Here is a 25042-nt window from a genome sequence, read left to right as displayed (position 1 = left end):
CAATCCCTACAGAAAAACAAGAAACACATATCCCTCCAATGAGGCAGAAGTGCATCAGTTGGTCATTGTACACATTTCCCAAGGCTGTAAATGCATTGCATCAAAGGTGCCATCATGCAGACAGAAAGCACACTGCTGCTTTGAAGAAATAACAAAATGGCACAATAAACATTTGCCTGTTAAAGTGGTCAGCATTGCTCAAAACAAATTTAACGTCAATATGCTCACAAGCCCAAAGTGACAGTGTCATCTAGAGATGAGTTACAAAGTAAGACTATCCAGTACGACAGACACAAATGGGAAATAATTGCAGTGCAGATGTTCAGTTCAGATCACTTCTCTGTTTCCATCCATTTCCTGAACCTGCGGCTTGGGAACCTGCATCTCCCCGACAAATATGACATCATCATCAGAATCTTCAACTTTCAGAACAAGATGGGTCACGCGGGACATCTGTTCCTCTGAAAGGCACAAAAAGCAGAAAACATTTCAACATTTTAGCCTGATGACACTACCAGGCTAATTATTCAACTCTGGAGCCTAAACAAATCCGTGGTGTCACTAGATGTGTTAAAAGATATATTACAGATGAGATGCTCATTTTCAGCCTGCATTCACTTCCAAGATATTGCTTTCAATCTAGTGGCTTGGACAGCTTGCTACCACAGTTCTTCTTGTCTGTTACAGAAACTTCAAATGCAGTATGTAACACTATCCTTCCAAAGTCAGGGGACACCCCATGTGATTGCAGGAAAATGGGTGTGAGTACGGGTGTGACTAGAACATCTTTAGTACCTGGAACCCAGAATTACGACAAGACCAAATGACCCTCTTCAACTCACTAAAGCTCTAAGGGAGTGGAGAACAATACTCCAAAACCTTAGGAACACTGCATCTGTCTTATCTCATTATGTATGTCCTTACAGCTCTATGCCTGGACAGACAGACTGCTTACCAAATGAATCTTTGGCTGAAGCAAGGGTACTAGCACTCTGCACCTATAATCAAAAAGGCATTGTAACAGTGTATAAAGCTTTGTTTTACATTCATAAACAATTTTTCTGATTCACCAACAGCTCAGTCACAGAGTTCAACACTGAATGAAATTACCATTGCCTCTGAAGGAGTATGTAGTAAATCAACTCCTTCTGCAGCCCCTTCATCAGTCTCTTTCATCTGTTCTGTAAACATACCTGAGAAGTGACTGAACTGATACAAGCCTTTTTTAAAAAGCAAGCAGATACATAGTAAACACAGAGCCTATAAAAGATACAGGACATTGTTTCAAGCATGGGTAAGTCTGAAAATATTTCACACAGAGCAGTCTTTGGTAGGTGGATATCCTCTTTCCCCCCAAAACACAGAAAGATTATATGTATACAACAAAAATAAATACAGTAAAGATTACAAAATTGACACAACTGAGCAAGGACAAAACCCCTTCCTTAAAACCACACATGGACCTCTGAACCCAGTGTGGACTTTTAAACATAAACAATGCCAAAACTTCTCCTTACCATGTGACTGCTGCACCATAGCCCCGGCTCGGACACTTTCACCCAAAACCTATGATTAAACAAAATGGCAGTGAAACACTGGAAAAAGATACTTTAAATATGCAGATAAATAATAGTCTCTTCAGAGGCTGCCAGCAAAAATTTTGGATTAAATAAATTACCAGTTCCTCCGAAGCAGGTTCTGGTGCCAAACTGGCATCACATCCAGCTCTTTCTTCGGTCAATTTGTTTTCCTCTGTAAAGATATTTCCCTGATCAGTTTCATGATATGCTTTAACCTGAGACAAGCTTAGGTGTGCATCATCTTTGCCACCACTGTCTTCTAACAGAGGGTAAAGTGCCCTACTCTGATCCACTTTAGAGTTGGCAGTGTGGGAAAATGAAAGTAGTATAGCTCAAATATGGGGCTGCTCTGGGGTTCCCTCATCTTTCCTTTGCCTCCCCTGATAATCATTTATCATATTTTTTTCTTTGCATCAGCAACTCCTGAGAACATGACAATCCATAAACAGAAACCATTCAGGACTTGCTTTGCATTTGGCAGTACAATTGTCAGTGTCCACACATGCTCATACTTACGATTTAAAATCAATTTTGGATGCAGAAAAAGAAAATATGAATTTACTTCAGTTGTATCAACTAAACTAAATGATGATACACACATCAATGTACACCATTTAGTGGAGACAATGCTTTGCCATATTACATAAGAACATACAATCCACCACTGTGAGATCAAATTACATTAAAAATGTGTTCTGTTTACACTTCACAATATTTTCAAATATTCTCCCTGTTTAAAATTACATAGCTTGTTTTATCATGTTTTGTTCTTTTATTTTATCCTTGGATATTTTGTAAAAAGGTGATACTCAAATATTGTCTTTGTCCAATGAATGCAACTTACAGACTAAGAGGGAAAATGTAAGAGTCCTACCTGGTTGGGATCCACTGTCCAATGAACATGTATTACTCTCAGAAGCTGTATCCTGCACAAAGTGTAGAGTATTGCTCATAAAACAGGCATTACGTATTTTAATTTAATTATATGTTTATAAATATAAGCCACATTGGCTGTGTCACAGTCTAAACTGTGTCTGTACTCTTCTCATCTCAACTTGGGAGACTAAGGTGAGTGGGGGGTGGGGGGGTGGCAGTATGGAGGGAAGAGCTGTTTGAAATAGATCCTTGTCCACATCTGCACTAAAACACCTATTGCGGTGGCTTGCACTTTGTAACTCATGCAGTTTCTTAAAACTATGATGTATTGATCGAGCTTATCAACGTCAACCCCAGTTAAGTTGCACATAACTTTTTCCAGTCAATTCTAAGTAAACGGCAAAGGACCATGCATAACCACCAAGGTAGTCACAAATCAGACATACAAGTCTGTACATTTTTTTAAAATGGCTGGCCTTTACAATATTTACTTTTAAAATAAAGCCATGTAGTTTGGGGTGCACTATCTCATAAAAATGGAACAAACAATCTTCCAAAATCATGCTACCCAACATTTCCTGAATTATTTCATGCAGCTCTGCTCTGACTTTTTAACAAGTTTTGGTCCGACAGCACCACAGTTGCACATCCACATTGGTTGTGCACAAGGAAATTAGGCCCAAAATGCTACTTCAATGAACAGATTGCTATCTTATGAATACGATTACATTTACACTATCCAGACAAACACTGACCATTGGATACACATGTTATTCAGGGAATTAGGGAATTCACAATAATATAACATTCTGGAAAATAAGACTGGCAATAAGCAAAAGTGTAGCATTAATCAGTCTGAAGTTCTTGATTATCTGTGTTATATGACTTCTACAGCATACTGTGGTACCAGGCCATTATCTGAACAAAAATGAAAAGGGGGGGGGGGGGTTAAACTAACCTGAACTTGTGTTTCAGATACTGTTTCGAAGATGTTCTGAAGGTCTACAATTGCCTCTTCTTCCTCTTCCAAAAGCAATACCTCCAGAATCAAACATCACATTAGCACATTTTAACTGAATTGGGAAACCTTAGCAGTATGGATTTGAAGTGCTTATACTTACCTGTGCAGAATCCTCAGATATTTTCACAATCTTTCCTTTGCACCAAAACCCGTGAGCATAGGACCAGACAACACAGTGCGACCCTACACAAAGTTTTTCAGCCTTCTTCAGGTTGCCGAATTCTAGGAGCAGTCAAAATGAGTACAATAAAATGTTAATGACATCTTCAAAGCCCAACAAAGTTCAGTCAAACTGGCAACAGCTAATGCACTTAGAAAAGTTAGGCATACAACACAATAGAATATACCATTGTAAAATATACCGCAAAGATTTTATGTACTGATATACCAAATATACTGATCATAAAAAAAGTCTACTGTCAAATTTGACTTACCAGACTCAGTTCCTGAAACATGGTCTTCCTCGACATCCTCATTTTGAAAGCTTTGATCTGGCAATGCAAGCACTGGTCCTACATCCTTAGGCACTGGGGCTGTGCACTGTTTAAAAACCTCTTCATATATGTCACTATCTGTACATACATCAGGGCACTGGTCTTCATTCAAGACTGAGAGTTCATCGAAGCTCTCATCTACCTTGTACAGCAGGGGATCACTTTCATCCATTGCACAGGTCTGTTCAGCGACTGATGCGCTCCCTGTCTCAAAAAGGATATCAGTTTCCTCTGATGGAGCAAGGGTACAGTCTTCTGGTTTAGACACAGCAAGGCATGTGTCAATGCCACCAGCCTTCTCCTGTGAAACTGTTCTTGTTTCACAAGAAACTTCAGCCTTATTAGTCCCTTCAGAAACACATTCTGCACGCTCTTCCAGTACAGGAATTTCAGGAGGACAAACAGGTAGGTCTTCACTGGTTGACGTTACATTGGAGGTCTCTGAAGCAGAGTCTGTAATGTCAATAAAATTAAAGCTCGTCTCAGCAGAGTCCTTCCTGTGGTGAATTGGCAAGATTGGGTTCCTACTTGGATCCACTGTGACTGACTCAGCGTCATTTTCTTCTCCTGGGATGTCTTCACTATCACTCCTTTCTTCATCCCTGACAGATGGTGCTGTGTACTGTACACTGTTAAAACCCATCACACACTCTGAAACGCTCATTAATTCCAAGTCCTCTTTAATAAACCTGTTCTCCATAGGCACAATGTTGACTGGAATTTCCAGTTGCGTTTCAAGCATTTCATTAGATTCCTTTGGTTCATTTTTGTTTCCGAAACACTGTGGAACTGCATCTGGGAGCAAAGCTGCAGTTCTGTCAAAATGTTCAGGACTTACATCCATGGTGATGTTTTGTTGAATTAAATTGTCCTCAGCTGCCCCCAGTGAGGGAATTTCAAGCGGGACATTAACTTCAGAGAAAGACTGTTTGTCATTTTCAGATAAGTTGCTTTTATCAAGTAGGGTGTAATGGTTCCAGTAGTCTTTCATTGTGCTATTTATCGCTTCTCCTTTGCATTCAACTCTGACTAGATAAGGAGCGGTCCTATGATCCTTAACATTCTGTACTTTCAGAATGGTCACTTGCAAGGCTTCATCTGAGAGCAGACCAAAGAAATGATCAGCTGCATGGTCATCCCAGAAGCCTTGTGAGGGATCAAATCCTTCCAGCTGACACAAGAAGGCCTGAGGCGGTTTTTTCAATAAGAGAGGTGGTATTGGTTTTACACTGGTTTGGTCAACGTCTGATTCGTTTCCATAATCCACGAAAAGAACTGAAAGGATATTCTCATTAACAGTTATCACCTCGGCACGATACCACTGTTCATCCTCTGAAAACTGAGCAAGGCATGGACTTCCAGAATGTAATGCATCTGACCAAGCAGTATTCCAAGCTCTGTCTTCTCCCGAGTTTCCCACTTTTTCAACAAGTTCAGAGATCATCTTAAGCTCATCTGAATGTGCATACTGGCACCAGAAGTGGTCAGGACCAACTACGGATGTAGCATAAACCTCAAAAGCCTGTCCCTCTGAAATATTAGGCGTTTTGTAGATTGATGTTGTGATATCCATTTCATAATCATTTGATTTCTCAGGAAGCGTGTTCTCCAAGGTAGAGCTTTGAGGTTTCTTTGACATTGATGTTACTGTGGGGCCACTGTCAAGTATTGTATGTGCTAGCATTACACCCTCATCTTCAAGAGTGACCTCCCACATAGATCCCGTCTGTTGAACGAATCTGCATGTAAGCTTCTTCTCTGCATTTTCTCCTGCAGCTTTTCTAAATTTTGACACAACTTCTTCGTCCCACTCATCTTCCTTATTGATGCCGCATACTCCACTTAGTGAGCAATGTGTGCTGAACCTGGGAAGGTCAAGGAACTGTTTGTCAAGTCTGCAAATATTTGAAGACACAACTGTCGCTGTATTTCCAAAGTCTATGAACTCCACATTCACAATATCATTTCGTAATCTGCTTCTTACAACTGCCCGATACCAGAAGCCATCATCTGGAAACATTGCACTCACCAAATCATCTTGCTGCAATTTACTTATATCCACCGGTGTGACCGCTAATAGTTTTTCATTTAGTTCTTCCACAACAGAGACAATTTTGTTTTCATCTTCTGTGAACTGGACAAAAAAACTTGATGGGCTATTACAATGTGAAATGTAGACTTCTGATAACAGACCAGGTTTTATGAATTTTAATGGGAGATCTTCAAGTTTAGAAATGTGTTGATGTGCTGCCCTTGTAGTATCTTCATTCTGCTCAGAATCTGACTGAGAAGTTGGCAGTTTTTGAGGATTTTCAGATTTTCTAGCTTCGGACGGTTCCCACTGAATTCCAACATGGTTGTATTTTCTCATAGATTCTTGCTTCTGTCTGAACCCCCTGTCACTGTTCTCAAATGCTGGCTTGATTTTCTCTTTCTTCCTTCTGTCCTCAGTGTTTTGCAGCACCAGTTTAGGCTTATAATCATCAATGGGCTTCATGTTCTCTTCTTGCCTAACAAATGAACCTTTCATGTTCTTGGATGTGACATCAAGTTGTTCATGTGGCAAGTTATGTTTTCTCTGTGTCTCAATTTTAAAGTTCTCTTTGATCTGTGCATTCAGTTGGGTTTTTCCATCATAAAGTTCCACTATTAATTTTCCACATGGCTCCTTTGCAACTACCAGTGCTCTGAAGGAATGGCCAGTAACCTTTCTGGTAAACCAACTGTTGATGTCACTTGACACATCTGTTGGGACATCAGAGAGTGCACACTCCACAGCTTGAACAGGCACAGACATAATTTCACTGGCTTCAATTGGAATTGGGAGCAGATCAGTCTTCTTCATTTCCAGTGTGTCACCATAGTCCACAAAGTGCACCTGGATTGTTGGATGTGTAGACTTAATCTGTCCTCTATACCACTGTCCATCAGTGTACTTTGCGAAGCACACTGTGCCAAAGGTTTGGGGACAATTGACACATTGCAGCTGATGGCAAAGATAACTGACTTTTTCTGACAGTTCTTCTATCAAGTCAGAATTCCTTCCCAACTGGCAATAAAAGAGGTCAACACTTTTCACGCTAGTTATACACACCTCCTCTTCTCCCCCAGTTTTGATGTTGTGTGTTGAATAGTAATACGTGTCCAACCGGAAGGGCGGAAGAGGGACCTTTTTTGGAGGTGCGCGGTCTGCTAACCCTTTCTGAACTAGCAAGCTGCAAACACTCTGAAAAGGTGTTTCAAGGTCAACAACATTGAAGACCACTTTTTGGGAGTCGTACATAACTGCATATATGGTGCACTTCAAGCCAACATGAGTGGAAGCTGCAGAATCAACAAAGTTTTCAAACTCAGACATGGCAGCGTCACTCCATTCCAAAGCAGAATGACCAGCAGGATGGATCAAATTGTATAGACTGCATCGAAAAGCTTGACCTTTCAAATTCAGAAAAGTTGGATTTATGGGTCGTAAGTCTTGCAAAGAAACTTTCCGTGTTTGGCCATAATCTATGAACAACACGTCAACATGTGGAGATGCATGCTTTTGAATGACAAGCGCTCTGTACCACATGCGATTGTCAGGATGGCGAGCAATACAGGCTGGTTCCAAAGGCTGCTGGAACTCACTGTCAGCATAGTAAGTCTGAATGTCTTTCATTAGCAAATTTAGACTCCCTGAATTTTGTGCTATTTGACACCAAAAGTCATTTGGGCTCTCGATGTAAGACACATTAACGTCAACAGAACTTCCTATAGGAAACAAATGTTCCTTGAAAACAGACCTGATCTCAGTCACAGTAGGAATGTTGGCAGACAGCGCTTGGTTCCCAACAGGTCTGACCTTGTCTGTGCCAGGACACTGTCCTGTGGTTTGCATGCTTGGAAAAATGAGAGACCTTTTCAAAGGCTTAGACACAAGTTTGCAAGGATCATCATTTTCTGCAAAACCAGCAATGCAAAGCGTCCTGTTGATATTTTTCTCCCCATGAGCAGATGAATCAGTCAACTGGATGAGATATTTACCTTCAGACTTTGCAGAAACATGCATATCCAGTATCTTGTCTTCCACTGATTTTGAAAAGAAAACAGTTGCACTTTGGCTCCATTTCTCATCCTTTGGCCTGATCCCCGCAAGGGAGCACTTAATTGCCAATGCTGGCAATGCTTGATACTTGCCGGGCAGGACTCTTACGTTGTACCAGTCAACAATTTCTGTGTTTCCGTAGTCAACGAAATACACTTTAACCTGTTTTCCTATGACTTCGCTTACAATAGCCCTATAAAAAACAGTGTCCTGTGATCTGGCAGCACAAAAGAGACCAATGGTCAGGTTTCTGACAAGTCCTTCTGCACTAGTTGAACTGTCATACAGATCACTGATCTCATTCATCAACTGATCAAATTCCTTAGCATACCGTTGTGTCTGAATCCAGAATTCTGAAGGGCTGTCGACATACTGAACAACTGCTAAATGGGATGAATTGATTGGTAAACTTTCTGCTGCAACCTTTGCCTGAATTTCTTCAGCAGAGTAAGACGGTACAGGACAATACCTTTGAGTTTCATTTCCTACTGCATCTGGACATTTCTGAGTCGCTACACCTTTTCGAATAGAATAATCTCCACGAGTTCTCTCAGACCCCACCAGACACTTTTCCTTCATGCCAAACAGCCTGTTGATGTTCACATTTTCATCTCCATAGAGCGTTACATAGTGGACGCCTTCTGACAAGCTTTGGTACTCAAATTTAGCAATCACAGTTCGGTGAAGGATCAAGGATTTCAGATAATTGATCTGAGCGGCTGTCCATCCAACACCCTTATCAATTATTCCATGGAGTGAGCAGACATAAGTTACAACAGGCATTCTCAGAAACTCTGCACATAATGGTCTAATGTTCTCAAACTGAACAAAGTCTTTCTTTCCATAATCCACATGCAGTACTTCCACTATGCTATTGGAAGGAAGGATTTGCTGTAAAACAGATCGATACCACTTGCCATCGCTTCCCCTTGAGGCACACGCAGAGCCTAAAGTTTCTGGTCTTCCCTTTGCTGTTCCCAATCTACCCTCAAAATGCTGGGTGACCTGTTCAGTCAGTTTCTTCAGTTCTTGAGAGAAAACCTTCAACTGACAAAAAATGCGCAGTGGATTGGTTACCTCTGTGACAATTACAGTCTCAACGGTGTCAGTCTGCAGTTCTGGATACATATAACACTGCAGTTTCTCAATCTGACTATGGGTCTCCATTGGTTCATTTCTCATGGAGGATATCTGCTGGGAATCAGTTGCAGCCACTGCCCCACTCAGTGATTGCAGTGATCTTGCAACGAAGAATTTGAACTTCTCCGTAGACAGTTTCTTAGCAAATCCCATTTCATACATCTGTTTGGATATACATGGAATATCAAGGAGGAATGTTCTATGAGGCACCAGCACATCCTGAACATATCCAGTCACAGTTCTGCCACACAGAGATTTCAGGAATTCTATGGCCATTGGAGACCACCTATTCTCAGGTGACAGAGGCAATACATTGGCAAGGACACAGAATTCCACCTCAGGTGGTAGGTGGAAAACATCTTTCTGACCCCATGCCAAAGTGCTGGTTGTGGCACTCAGTGTTCTTCCTTCATCAATTAGGAACACATTGTAATTTGACCCGTTTCTTGACACTACTCGAGCTCTATACCAAGTTTCAAAAATTTTAACGAGGCACAGGTCTCCAGGATTTCCTTCAGATTCGTGAAATGCTTCCCTGGGAAACTGAATCTCTCTTCTCATTCGCTGATAAACAGCCTTTCTCTCTTGATCAAAATTGCCCCAGAACTCTACTAGAACACAGAGAGGATTTAAGTTGACCCTGGTAATAAGAATGGTTACATCTGAACCTGGTGTCGGGAGCCCAGGAATTGAACACATTGTGAAGAAGATCCAAAAGGTGGTCCATCAAATCCCAGTGGTCCAAACTCCAGTATATCTAAAGAAAAAATGCATTAAAAACACATTATGTTCTGTATACATTTGGATCGTGCACAGCAAGGATGCTCAAGAAAATACACAAGACTGGAACTGGGTTAATGATTTTCTTTACTGTTGTTGCAAATCAACAGCATCACCTAACTAGGTAGCAAACATTGCAAGCTGCAAAACTGATTATAAAAGTTAAAAGACAAAAGATAAACATGCCCTGTTATACCATCTTGAAGAAAAATGTATTTCATTACAGAACGTAAGCCATTTCTATGGCATAATGAGTATACTGGCTAGGATGTTATAACTGCAAACTCCAACAAGCCACTGCAAACAAATGGGTAATGGGAGCCAACTTTCTCCTGTAACTCCATTCACCTTACCCAGGAAAGAGACCACTCTAATCTTTCAATCCTTAAATATACTTCAGGGTATATAAAATAAAAATGAATTAAAAAAACAAAAAAACAAATGAGGCAAGATTTTGGCACTGCCTTACACATTGCAATTTATACAAGTAACAATCTCCTCTACTTTTGCTGAACTTGAACCTTACAATGATGTTGAACATTTAATGCACAGATCTACAGTTTTGCTTGTTACACCTTGCTATTCAAGTTTCGTCCCTCTCATTAAACAATGACCAGGTGAACCTGGTCTGCAGTGTGGCAATTCAAAATTAAAGGACTGACTTGGATAGATCTGACAAGCAGTTTGACGAGTGTTTATATGTCAAAGACTCATGTAAACAAAGCAGTAAAATGCTGGCTACAGCATTGATAGACGGTGAAATAACGAAATACTACACGCATCTAGCAAAGCTGGGATTATCAAAATGCAAGGATGACTCATTTTGCAGGAAGCTGATTCTGCTACATCACTACATCACTCCACCCAACAAAGATAAAATATGTGAAACTATGTTTTTAAATGATTGTGCTCCCTACTTAAAAACAGCTCCCTGAAAACAAAACCAACTGTTCTGACATATTGACCAATGGCCCAGCTGTACTGGGGAAACAACTAATTCAAAAGAAAAAGTTTAAGCTTCATATTAAGTGATGTAAACATTGTAATAGTGAAAAATTAATCTTTTAGGGTGAAAATAATGCACCATGAAGAACTTGACATCAAAACATTAAAGGGCAAACAAGCTTCGCCAATCAAGAAGTTCTGGCAACCATTTCATATTGCCCGATTGCAAGTTATGGTATTGAGTAGCTCAACTATCAATGAGATTCTCACATTGCAAATGACATTTATCTTCCTCAATGAACGTTTTTCATTCCTGTCGATACTCCACAGTGGCATGCCTTTATTTTCATCCAATCTACAAATTCTGTTATTGCATTATTAGTTATCAATTCTGAATCAATCTCATGAATAACTGACATTAATTGTTATGTGGTAGCTATAGTAAACCAAAGACTGTCCTGACAAGCTGGCAATCCTTAAATACCTAAAGCCTTCTGTTTGACCAACTAAAAGAATCACCTGAAAATGGATACATCAGAGGACAAAACACTACAGAACCATCAAGCTATATTTTAACTGGATACTGTGGGGCACACACCTGTATGATCAATTTAGCAACACTGAATATTCTTGGCTAAAACAGTCTAGCTGGGACCACCCAGCTGAAAGAAATTCAGGTGAATGTTCTCATGTCAGCAACTTACCACTGAGAAATGTTGGGAGGTGTTTAAAATATATAGTGAGAAAACATGGTAACCATATTGTCCTTTCAGGCAACCGGACACTGATGACTAGTTGCCTTGCCAGGCAAACACATTTAGAACTCATGTACTTTGTTTTGACCATCTTCAGACTGTATGAGACTTTTAAGTGATTTTAATAAATCTATCAAAAAAAAAAAACACACACACACAAACAAGGATGATGATGCTTTATAAGTGCTTACTTGGCTGAGGAGACTGTTTGCCAGAACCTCACAAAACTCTACATGACATATCTTGTAAGTGTAATCCATGCCAGAGCAGGATTTACAAAATAGGCCTACTCATTACTTGGATGTAAATAAACATGAGTTATGTTTTCTAGAATAAAATTTATTTCTGAATAATATGCCTTTTTGTGCAATGACATTAAGATTAAAATGTATCATGTACATTTATTTGTGTCATGTTTTAGTCAAGGGTATTAGTAAAAAAAAAAAAAAAAATTAAATAACTGATGGCAACACATGCCCATTTGTGTCTTTCACATTTAATTTACCATTTCATGCCTTTAAAAAATCTGCTCCTCTGGCTCCTCACTGGCAAAGATAAACATATTTTAGTGTTCAGGTACGTTTAAAGGCACAGCATTTTTTACACTATTTGGGCGGAAAAAAACACCAATAAAAACCTAAATCAATAACCAAGCACAATTAATTATCACAGTATGAATGAATCCAGGCTATAATCTGATCTACAGGAAAGATTTATAAACATCCCCCTTGTTGTGTACAGAAAACAGGAGGTTGTTTGTTAAATGCAAAACTAGGCTTACTAATATTAAACCTGATTATTAGAGGTTACATATTTACTCACACTTCACTCAATGAGACATGAAAGGTCAGAAAATTATGATTCGAATTTACATTTATTTTAGTGTTAAGTTCACATGCACGTCTATGCAACCCAACTGACTGCATTCACCGACATGTATTAATTCTGCATTTGTATTAAGAGAAAACACTGCACACCGCAACACACTTAATTATGCTGTTACACTCAATAACAAACAGAATATTGCAAAACTACTTCATGCACATTTGCACAAAGGTAAAACTGCAGAATCATATCACCATCGATTGCTACAACGGTAAACCATGATAAACTCACTGCATCCGTTCCCTGACACTATTTGAACGAAACTTGATTATTAACGGCAGGAAGCCACATAGTACAAGCTGTTCAAGTATTATAAAAACAACTCGCTACAAACACCACACAATACATTTTCGCTTGTAAGACTCTACCTCAGATGTAAGACATCTACAAAATATGACCACGGCTTAACTTTAATTAACTGATAATAGATTTAACGACATGTGCTGCCTAATGCGATTACACGTCGAAAATGTAGGCGTTTCCAACGTACCCAAAATGCTCATGCCCATACGTTGCATCTGAGACACATGTGACGGTGGCACCACCTAGTGGCTACTGCTAATAATAACTTTGGCCTGCTCAGTTCATTAGGCTCCATTAACCCTTTCGCGCGGACAGTCACACCTGTGTGATTAGCCGTTTAGCGCGTATGCTAAAACCGGTGCAATTAGAACACTAGACTGGAAAAAATTCTAGCTAATTTTGAGGAAACAGCGATTTAACGTTAGGGTGGCCATACGTCCTCTTTTTCCCGGACAAGTTCTCTTTTTGGGACCTAAAAAATGCGTCCCCAAAAAGAAGACATGTCCGGGAAAAAGAGGACGTACACTCACCCCATTAACGTTAAAAATATAGCAAATGCTAACTGAAAACTATGAGAAGCTTAATAACGCTAATGAAAACAAAACGAACCACGTAACACGCGCACTACATAGCATAAAATAAGTTCCGTGCGAAAGGGCAATTTGTTATATTTAAATATTTACTGCAGCAAACTGCTCAAGAACGAGCGGTTTTCGATACGGTTAACAGTCTCTTAGCTAACTAGCAAGATAGCTACTGGCAATGTATCAAGTCGGCCACGACTTCCACTAGAACTTCGCTAAACAACCACCTCATAAGATCGACACTCAAGTAGCAATCTTTTGTATTTAACATCTAAGACTCGTTTTCTTTCAAAATGGTCGCGGTCGTGCACGTTAGCCAACTGCCTAAACAACTATCCAGCAAACTAAAACGTTAGCTAGTTCGATAAGGTTAGCTAACGTTACCCACCTTATAACTTGCCCAAAATTCCGATAAACCGTAAATTAAGTTCTTTGAAAGGATTTCGTGAAGAATTGTTTCCTTTCATGAAAGTGGTCATACACAATGCTCTTAGTGAATTTCAAGTCTGCTTGCTTGCAGTTTACAGCCGCAAAAAAACGCTAGTTGCTAAGTTGTTGGCGCCAGAAAATATGTCTGTGGACCAATTAGAATTAGCTAGATAGCCAGCTAGCTAACAAGCGTAAATCGAGATGTAACTGGTTACATTATGAAGACAAACACATCTTGTCTACAAAACCTTCATGCGAAAGTATACAAAATCAGGTGGGATTAAACATTTACGTACCACAGTTCCCGACGGAAGTTTACAGCACGTCTGATTATGGCTATCTTGTTTCTTCAATCAAGATTTTTTTTTTTTGGCCGCCTCCGCTCGTTCCATTGCCGGGGGGAGGGGGGACTTGTACGGAACCTAGTACCGCAAAAAAATATCTTGTTACTGGAAAGTCCTTAACTTCTGTTTGTAGGTCATGTTAGTTCAGGTAAAGTGACATTAACGTTTGTGATGATTTGTGCTCTATCCGGAAAGTTACAAGCTGGGTGGACATGACCCATACTTATACAGCACCGAGAGTTGGGCCCGTCTTCCACCCTAATGTGTATTGGTGTCTTTGGTTTAGTTGAACTTGTTTATTTGGCTAACCCGCTGAACACAAAATTAAAGTCTTGAGTTACTGGGTATGGAAGCGGTCACTTTTAAATTAATAAACATTTTCTCTTTTGTGATAAACTGATTTGTTGGGAAAAAGGGTCAAAGGGCAGTTGTTCGCAAGACTGTCAAGGGTGTCCCATAATCACCATTCCTGTACTTAATGGTGTAACAAATTCTTTGTCCTTTAGTAACCCACAGCAGGATAAATTAAATTGCCATCAATTTGGTTGTAAAATAATTTAAAAAAAAAAAACACTTGCAGATAATAATTTCGTTTTCTTAAAAAATAACAAGGAAGTTCCTGGTGTTCTTGATAAATTAAACAATGTTCTACAATATCTGGCATAGTCCTCAATCGTAACAAAAGTGAAACATTTGCTATGAAATGCCTCGATAATATGTGAATCTCTGTTAACCATATAGTAACCTATTTTGGTGTGAAAATGTATTAATGGTCAAAGACCTAAATGATTCCAATGATCAATGAGACAAAAAGCCATACAGTTCATGGGTAGGAAGAGACTGATCTCTAAAAGGTAGAGTATTATCTAAGGCGTTTATCACATTCTTCTTGCCCTTTTCTGTACTACAAATTTCCAAAGCCTCGTGCAATACGTGAAAAAAGGATGCTACACAGCTTCATGTAGAAAATATGTCACAGAAATGATGTGATTGTGAAGGAGACATGCGATGAGGGAACTAAATGTTCCGGATTTTACTACGTAGACCAATACTGCACAGTTGGGCAAAACGATTCCTTCAGAAGCCTCAATTTTCTGGTACATAATTACAAACTACATGTTTTAAAAATGGGTGGTCTTAATTTGTTGGTGCAATTTTCCTATACCGAAAAAGTTCCTAGTTGCATTGGCAAAGTTTCACACGCAGTTGTAGCTGAAAAACCACTATGACGCTACCCAGCTGTTCTGTGCAGGTCAGGTGGTAACCCGGCTGCAACAGTTTATTGGATGAACGAGCGCAGCTGCACCCCAGCATGGCCGTCGACCAGCCACAACCTAGTTTACGGCACACTTCTTGCCGGAAGTCGTCATAATTCTTCGCCCCAGTCCTCTCTTCCGGTGTGTGGATTTTTTACTGCGACTGCGGTTGAGTTAGCTAGGTAGCCAGCTAACTTGGAATTTGAAAACACTTTGCGACGTTAAGAGGACATTTCTGAACACAAAATACGCAACCATGGCGATGCAAGCAGCAAAACGAGCCAACGTATGTATTTTTATTTATCAAATGGTTAATATACGGTTGTATGTGCTTCTGGAACCCATTTGGATAGGTAGGCCTCTACTGATAGTAAGGGACATCAGTTAGTTGCCTAGCAAGCAAACTGCTGTGTTTCGTCGATTTATTGTAATTAGGTAATAACAATATCAACTTTGGACAGACGGTTTGACCTGAAGATTATAAAACGGTGAAGTTTTAATCGGGTAGCTAGATCTACCTACCTAGAGATAGTTAAGATTAGTTTCAAGCGGTGGACATCTCAGCCACATTCTCCACAATGTTAATGTTACTGTAGCTAGCTAACTATGTAGTGAATGTTTTGTATGCTGAGAATGTCATAAACATGCAATACTGTTTCCCATTTGTTTTTCAGATTCGATTACCACCAGAGGTAAACAGAATTCTGTACATCAGGAATTTGCCATACAAAATCACCGCCGAAGAGATGTATGATATATTCGGGAAGTACGGTCCAATAAGGCAAATAAGAGTGTAAGTGCTGACAAATGATGATGGAATTATCTTCGTTTGAATAACATAGTTTGTGTGCTTGCTAGCAGTAGATCAACATTACTGACAACGTGACGGCTTGCGAACATGACTCCACAGGGTGGGAATCTGTGAATTTTTAAGTGAAATGTCTTCTTTTTCTCGGTTTATCGAATAGTGGGAACACACCCGAGACGAGAGGAACTGCGTATGTGGTGTATGAGGACATCTTCGACGCGAAGAATGCCTGCGATCACTTATCAGGATTCAACGTCTGCAATCGGTATCTCGTGGTCTTGTACTACAATGCAAACAGGGTACGTATGACAGTCCTTGGAGATGACCATTTCCTTCGTAGTGACTGCGTGTTCATTTTTATTTAATAGTTTGAGACAAAGCCATGTCGCTGCTGAGGTATCCGTTTAGTGTCTTTGTCTCCGAATAGCACAGTGCATAGTTTTGCTGATGTGCTAGTTAGGCTGTTGGACCTATGTGTAAGACAGTACTATAGTTATTACAGTAACCAGTTGGAACTATGTGTAAGACTGCTCTATTGAACTTGCTCTTTATTTTTTCAGGCTTTCCAGAAAATGGACACCAAGAAGAAAGAGGAACAGTTGAAACTTCTCAAGGAAAAATATGGCATCAACACAGATCCACCAAAATAGATATTTACATCAGCATTTGCTTTCTTATGTACATCATTGTCTAGGACGAAACTTTATTCCTCTGTAATGCATTTACAAAGATCTAACTTGTATTGTACATTTTCTTTTTTATCTGATTTGATACCCTGAAATCAAATGTGTATGTTTTGAAACTGGTAATTTCATGCTCATTGATGTTTTTGTGTTAAATTTGTGCTGTTGATAAATTAAAATGACACTTTTCTTTTGTCATGATACTGTGATAGTTTAAATTTTTGTTGTACATCAAAATCAGATTGTAGCTCCTGAGTTCATCTGGTGTGTCAGCAACCAGGCCCCTCCAGGGGGGTAGTCTGCATTTTCTCCTGCATTTCTAATCTGTTCCACATGAACAGTATTGTAGTCCTCAAATATTTGCATGCTGTGTGAACAAAGCATTGCAAATTGGGGAAACCTTTGTAGTTGTAAATACTTTGTCAAAGTAACCAGTGTGGCAGGAAAGAAGATCTCTAGAGGAGGTAAACCTTTCAGTGTACTTAAGTGGATATGTCTGGGACCCTGTGTCTCAAAATGACAGGCGCTATTTTAAAATGCACATACTTTAAAGTTCATGTTGTCTTTAAGACTTGTCTGAAATATGTTAAATATCCCAGATCAATTAACTGTAGTGGGTGGGAATTTTGTCACTTAAATCTCTGACCTAAAGTGTGAAATATATCTCTCTCAAATTTGAGGAGATACTGGTCATTGAAATCACTTTCCTAGAAACTTTATTTCTTGGGTTTAAACAGTATTTAGTTGTGTATATAGATTACACCTCATGAACACTTTTTTTTGTGTATAGAAATGTGAGGATGATCTGTCTGTTAGGGTTGAGGCAGACACATTACACATACACATGCACACCCATTTGTTTTTTTTTTTTTCTTTTAGTTGGCACATGCTGATTACATAGGTTGAGACAGCCTGCCTTCCTGGTACACGTGACAAGTGAACTGCTCACGGGAAGGGGAGGAAACCCATGGTGGCAAGCTTGAAAGTGAGGGAGTGAGGTATCTCAGAAGAACAAAAGAGATGCAGTTTGGTTTGGTTGACATGAGTTTCCAAATGTGGGAATTACCGAGGCCAGGAGGCAGTGTTGGTGAGGCTTTCCCCGGTCCATATCGCTGAATTTCATTCAGGTGCTTCTGCTTTTCCATTTAGACAATGTGACTTTAGGTAGTCTTAACAGAGATGACCTATGACAGCATACAAAAGATGGTGAGCAGAAAGGTTAGTATCTACGGCTGTGAGGCAATCCAAGATGGTCCCACCCCCATTCATGGCAGGAAACAGCTAAAAGCAAAAGTACTGCTGGAAATGAAGCAGCAGCAAGGGTAATTCCTAACACAAGAAGTTTTCTGTAGCCATGAGCCACCCTCCTCTGCAGCTGATTTGATCGTAACACCTACCATACAGATAAGCTTTCTATCTAAACTTAAAATAGTGATTGTGCCTAATTCCCTAATATAATTAGGTAGGCTGCTCCATAAGAGAAGCGCTTTTGAGTGAAAAGACTACCATCAGATTTTTTTTTCCATTTTTGGAACCACCAGTTAGCCAGTCTCTTGTGAACAAAGTAGTTTAAAATGGTTGTGGAAGATTAATAGATCCTGCAGGTAAGTGAACATAAATCCATTTAAAACCTCATAAGTTAGGAATAGAAATTTGAAATGATTCTGATATAATTTGTAACAAGTGAAGCAATGCCAGGAGTTATATGGTCACATTTGATGTTGTCATGATTTTCATGGCAGCATTTTGAATACGTTATAAGGGATTTAAAGTTGTATCCACCATCCTGATTGAGGGGGATTACATTAATCTGATCAAGATGTGATAAATGTATGCACTAATTGTGGCAGTATTACACTGGAATAAGATTTCAAGTAATGAGATGTCAGATTCAGATGGTGACAGTTATGTTTTTTTTTCTGTCAAATGTTTGGCTCTCCATAGTTGAATACTTTATTTATGCAAATTGGAAACCAAATTTTAAATTGTATAAATTTAAAATTTAAAATGTTTCTTTTCAGAATTGTTGCTTTCAAACACACCAAGCAAACAGCTGAGAGGCAATGTGTTGCCCTGCTGTATTATCCTTGAGCAGATTTCAGTGCTGATTAACTTGGTAAGGTCCAGAGCAACCATTGAATTATCCATACAGAGTGTAGCAGATCTACTTTATAATGGCACATTCAGTGCCGCTTATAGCGTTCAAGCAATGTGTTCTGGAAAATTCCGTTGTATTAAACACATTTGTGAGTGCTTCCTGCCATCTAGTGGAATCAAATTGCATAATACATTTGGGGTATTGTTCATAGTTTTTTTTTTCCTTCTGCAGGAAGTCGCTGTTACAATTAGTATTACAATTCCAGTGAAATTAAATGCAATTGAAGCTTTATTTCATCATGCCTGTCTGTCTGAGTCCAAAACATTGTTCTATATTAGACTTTGGCTGTGGTGGCTTCTTTTGAAATTTTTAGATGAGATCATGTTAGACATTACATTCCAGTAATTATCATTGTTGAACCAAAAAGTAACTCATACTTGTTCACTGTCTTCACTCAACTCCCCCATTATGAGTGTCAGTGTTTTTGCACTGGCCTTGTGTCACATGAATCAGGTTTGCTCAGCTATGATTATACCTGCATTACTTTCCAAAGATACTCCTAAATAAATGAAGTATTTTTGGTGTGGTGTCATGGAGTCTCCTTTAAAAATCAGACAGGCTTGCATGTGACTCCGTTGGCACGGTCCTTGGCTATGCCCTACGGCCTGGGTTTGAGCCCACAGCAGTGGAACAAACTCACAGAGTTCGGGTGGGTTGGTCATAAGGATTTCCTTGTCTCTCCAACCTCACTCATTCAGCAACCTACAAGCCACTCGCATGATGGCAGTAGCAAAACGGTGCTGCCCACAGTAATACTCTGTTACACTGTAGTGTAGTGCATGGTGGGACTAGTAGTGTGAAAAATAGCTATTGGCTGAGTGTGAGCATGTCAGAGTATTGCATTGATGTCACTTTAGCACTTCTCCACAATCTTGCTGCAGTGAAAGACCCTTATGTGCCAATTATAGTTCCAAAGAGGGTTGCCTAAAGGGGAAAAAGCAGACAGAAAAATATGATGGGGCCTAATGCATTGTTGATATATTAAACTAAAATCGTAGACATACAAGCCAATACAAGCACAATTGGGTCAGGTAGCTCTCAAAATAGAATTCAGACTAAAATGATAGCGCCAATACGAACACCATTTTGTCAGGTAGGTCTGAAAAATAGAAGTGAAAATGTCAATACAAACACAGTTTGAGTAGGTAGCTTTCAAATTGAAATAAAAGTCACAATGCTGACCATTTCTGTGAAAAGTGTACTTGCATAGAAGAAGTTCAGTGATGGCAATGTCCCTTGCATAGAACATATGAATGTACAGTACATAAGTTTAATGGCCATTCAACCTGCACTATATGGCCAAACGTATGTGGACACCTGACCATCACACCTATTTGAGCTTATTGGACATCCCATTCCAAAACCATGGGCATTAATATGGAGTTGCCTCCCCCCCCCCCCCCCCCCCCCCTTGTAGCTATAACAGCCTCCACTCTTCTGGGAAGGCTTTCCATAAGATTTTGGAGTGTGTCTGTAGGGATTTGTCCCCATTCAGCCAAAAGAGCATTTGTGAGGTCAGGCACTGATGTTGGACGAGAAGGCCTGGCTCACAAGCGGTGTTCTAATTCATCCCAAAGGTCTTCAATGGGGTTGAGGTCAGGGCCCTGTGCAGGCCACAGGAGTTCCTCCACACCAAACCATGTCTTTATGGAAGTTGCTTTGTGCACAGGGGCACAGTCATGCTGGAACAGGAAACTGTTGCCACAAAGTTGGAAGCATACAATTGTCTAAAATGTCTTTGTATGCTGTAGCATTGATGTTATCCTTCACTGGAACTAAAAGACCTAGCCCAAACTCTGAAAAACAGCCCCAGACCATTATCCCTCTTCCACCAAACTTTACAGTAGGCACTGTGCTTTCCGGTAGGTAGCGCTCTGCTGGCATCCACCAAACTCAGATTTTTCCATCAGATACCCATTAGAGATTGTTAGAGATTTCACCTCACTGTGTGGTATATTTAGAATCTACAAAGAAAATGGGCCACGTTGTCAGAAGACATTCTTAGGATTACCCCTAACTACTGTGTAATGGCAGCAGTACGGGGTAGTGGTATGGAGCAGGGCTGGTAAACAGAACCCACAATTGCCTGAGTAAATATCCAGCTGTGTTAATGGATAAAATTGTAACCCATGTAACTTACTGTGCATGAGTGTCTGTTAGATTAAAATAACGTATTGTATTGTACATGATCATGTGCAGCTGTGATTACCAGCTCTGGTGTGTAAAGCATTTACTGAGGTCTAGCTGAGCATATCACGGCAGTCCAGTGAACATGCTTGCGGGTGGTGTAGGGGCCAGGGCCTCTTGATAATGCCAACCAGACTCACTGCAGAGGAGCCTGGGGTGGGATGCAGCAGCAGCTGGTTATCCCACTGGCACTAAGACAGCATGTGTTTAAGTCTCTGTGTTCTTTTCACATTAGACTAATATGATCCCTAAAGACATAACAAAACAACAAAGGAATGAGACTTATTTACACAGAACTGAATGTCGTGGTTGATAAAAATTGCAATTAAATTGATGCTTAAATAAAATGATTTTTTTTTGTTAATTTGTGTTTCAATGGTTAAAATGCATTTTTGTTTGCTACAGAAAATGCAAAGGCCTGCAATGACCACAGGAGCAGTGTCAGTGCAGCTGTCAATAAAAACATGAAGACAGAACCATGCAGCAATAATTATCATGATCTGATGCTGTTTCTTCTGGTTTGGGGATATGTGCATAAATTGGATCTATTATCATACAGTGTGTCATCATCCCTACACAGCAGCTGTACTACCTTGTTACTTTCTGTAAGACCAAACAAGGATGACGGGGCCTGATCAGTATTTCCCCAAAAAACCAGGTTAGTGCTGGTTGTCATGCTGGTGAGCTGGATGCAGACAGTCTTCGATGTGGGCCAAGTCAATATCAAATGTCTCAGTGCAGTGATAAGGACACTGCTCTCAGGGGTGTTGTGATTTACTGCAAGGCATTAATTGAGGTTCTCAGTCTCTGTGGCCAATGGAGATCCTATGGCATTGTTCACAAGAGGGGATAGTTGGATTTTTTCTCAGGCTGGAGAGATACACATTCTAGTTTAATTGGCCACTTTAATCCTTGCATCCGCAACCAATGCCTGTTATTTATTTCTGTGCATAAAGGCTACCATATATCTCCAAGTGCTGTCTGATCCTGTCCTCAGAGTCCCCTCTCTGTTTTTCTTGATGAAATGATGTTTTGGGTAATGGTTTCCACAGGATCCTCTCACTCTTGCATTTGCTCACCCATTTTGACACCCACAAGCTTCCAAATATGTGATGTGTGATTACAAGAAGTAATGCATTAATTTTTTATGATTTTTTATTTTTATATATAAAAATATATTATAATATATATATATAATATATATATTCCATAGTTATTAAGCTGTTAAAAACAATGTTGTCATTGTCTTGGTCTCCAGGTTATTTGATCATTTGGAAGGAAACACGTATAAAAAATTAAAGCTTGCCCATCTTTTCAAAGTTTGCATGATTATAGTGGAACAGTTACACTGCTGGGGTATGACTAAATGATTGCACGCTTGCCTCCAGGAAGCTCAGAGGAGTCTGTTACAGTTTGTACATGCTGTAAATTATCTAGAAAATCACAACTAACCCAGGAGGCATAATAAGAGGCACTAACCAGAATTCTCCCTGTTTGTTGCCCTAGCAGCAGCATAGCAACATTTGAATGTTATAAAAACGAATTAATTCAAAAGATGTGAAATTTTTTTTATATACTTGGTACTGTCAGTCTCAGAGCTTCCTTGACCATGATGGCAAAAAACTTTTTTTCCTGAGAAAATTTCAGATGGTTTCTTTTAGCTTTTGACATTTATGATCTCCCCTTGCAACACACACACACACACACACACACACACATACAGACAAATGCATGGTCTTCTCTCACATTTATCTCAGGAAGATACTCACACCTTCAGAAAACAGCCCATAGATGTTTTATTAGTTTAAACCACAACACAAGGAGTAGTGCAGCCATGTCATCAGGGGTACAACACATGCTACATGTACAAAAGAAATCCTTTACACCTTCAGTAGTTGCCATTGTTTGAGCTGGGTATTTGATAAGAATTCATATTGAATATAAACATGACTAGGAACAGATTTTTATGTTAAGCTTTGATTACAAGCTAACTGATTTTGGTTTGGGTCAGCACTCTAAATGACTGACAGAATGCACTGTGCAAGACGACTCTTCCCAAGTGTGCAGATAGCAAGTGGAACAAACGTGCGTAGCTTCAAAATTGCAGGAGTTACGAGGAAGGGTAAGTATTCGGCGTCTTAAATTAGTATCAATCGGAAATTATTTCATTGCTTTTCAACCACTAATGTGGTACATTCTGGAACAGTGTGCATCAAGCCCTAGTTTTAAGGCCAGTGCTCAGTTGCTGTCTTCTCTTGTACGGAGAACACTGCACCTTTAAAAGAATGACTTTATGTACAGTTTGTATGATGCAAGGATGTGAGAGGGGACTAAAAAGGTATAAAAGAGGTAATAATAATGCAGTACACAGTGAAATGTAAAATGTCTACCAAACACATGGCACCAAGTTTGTTCTCGTAACACTGAATAAGGAACTGTATCCACAAGGTATTCACGGTGTGCTACACCCTCAACTGAAATTGGGAGATGAATGGAGTGAGAGAACAATCGAGGTCTTATACAACATTGCATTGCCCTTTCATCCTTCCTCCCTTCCTTTGCTACACTGATAGTGTAAACCGGAAAACAGCCCCACCGAGTTCATCCCACTGATATGCAACCTGTATATTAATAGGACAAACGGCAGGACATATCCTAACTAAATGAGCTACAACAATTGTGTAAAATTCTGTTAAAACACATAATTATCCATCATTTTGTCACTAAATGAGAAATTGATCTTTGCAACAGAACATAATATCATTGGTAATGCCTTGTGAAAATGGGTTGCTCTTTGTCCATGGGTGTCCATACATTTCAACGGGGTACATGACACATATAGTGATTTGGTTTATTCCCAACAACACACTGCTGGCTTTCCAATTTGAAATATGCCACATTAAAATTAATTCTCCTCATCTAATATATTATAATGGGCTCACAACGGTGGCAGATTTTAAATAGGGGTGCTACAATAATTTTAGCAACATATACTAGTATTTATAAGGAAACATGCTCCCACAGGTACAGCAGTCAAAATATGGCTCAACAAATCACAAATATACATCCCATACAACAATACTGTTTAATAGAATGACCTAGTGCAATATGACCTTTCCTATTTTATTTTCTTATACCTAATTTTTTTAAACTGCATTTCCTTGGTAAGGCTTTGTCTTGATTAACTTTATAGGATGCAAAATGAGGAGAGATTATTTTTAAGGCAGAACCTATAGGCATGCAAATAAATCACATTTATATTCACCAACAGTACAAGCACATTAAGAGGGAACAGGCGGATGAATCTGAATCCATCTGTTTGTCCATCCAAGTCTAATTATTCTTAGAATGGATAAATGGCTTATTAGAAACAGATACATTACCATGGGATTTCGGTTTGGTTAACATTACTCGGTATATGAATACGTAGCTAGCGTTGTAAACATGGAACAATAAATAGTAGCGTAATTCAACGTAGCACATCACTGATGCGCAAGCTCCAGTGGAATGAGACTGAATGGAGATGACTTTGCACACTGTTCACATTTTGGCAGTTTTTTTTCTTTAATTTAATATATAATATATTATATATATATATATTTATTTATATTTATATATATGTGTCTCTGTTTGTGTCAGTATGCGTCTGTGTGTGTGTGTGTCTGTGTGTATGTGTGTGTGTGTGTGTTTGTGCGTTTGTGTGTAAAATTTTTTAGCAAATGACATTCTC

The 25042-nt window shown here is 39.5% G+C and overlaps 2 protein-coding genes across 2 annotated transcripts; one reads left to right on the top strand and one right to left on the bottom strand.

Moving 5' to 3' along the window:
* Positions 1 to 327: 327 nt before the first annotated feature.
* On the bottom strand, positions 328 to 9894 carry tdrd6 (tudor domain containing 6). The gene is made up of 5 exons (XM_036550250.1): positions 3912 to 9894; positions 3578 to 3699; positions 3415 to 3495; positions 1518 to 1566; positions 328 to 461 (listed from the first exon to the last, which is right to left on the bottom strand). The coding sequence occupies exons 1-5, from the start codon at positions 9892 to 9894 to the stop codon at positions 328 to 330; spliced, it is 6369 nt and encodes a 2122-aa protein (XP_036406143.1).
* A 5697-nt stretch (positions 9895 to 15591) lies between these two features.
* sf3b6 (splicing factor 3b, subunit 6) lies at positions 15592 to 17090 on the top strand. Its single transcript, XM_036550479.1, has 4 exons — positions 15592 to 15762; positions 16151 to 16269; positions 16445 to 16583; positions 16845 to 17090. The coding sequence occupies exons 1-4, from the start codon at positions 15733 to 15735 to the stop codon at positions 16932 to 16934; spliced, it is 378 nt and encodes a 125-aa protein (XP_036406372.1). The 5' UTR covers positions 15592 to 15732; the 3' UTR covers positions 16935 to 17090.
* Positions 17091 to 25042: the final 7952 nt, after the last annotated feature.

This window comes from Megalops cyprinoides, chromosome 17 (genome assembly GCF_013368585.1).
Source record: "Megalops cyprinoides isolate fMegCyp1 chromosome 17, fMegCyp1.pri, whole genome shotgun sequence".
Taxonomy (NCBI): domain Eukaryota; kingdom Metazoa; phylum Chordata; class Actinopteri; order Elopiformes; family Megalopidae; genus Megalops; species Megalops cyprinoides.
Note: the sequence above shows the minus strand (reverse complement) of the source record. Positions and strands in the feature narration are given on the sequence as shown.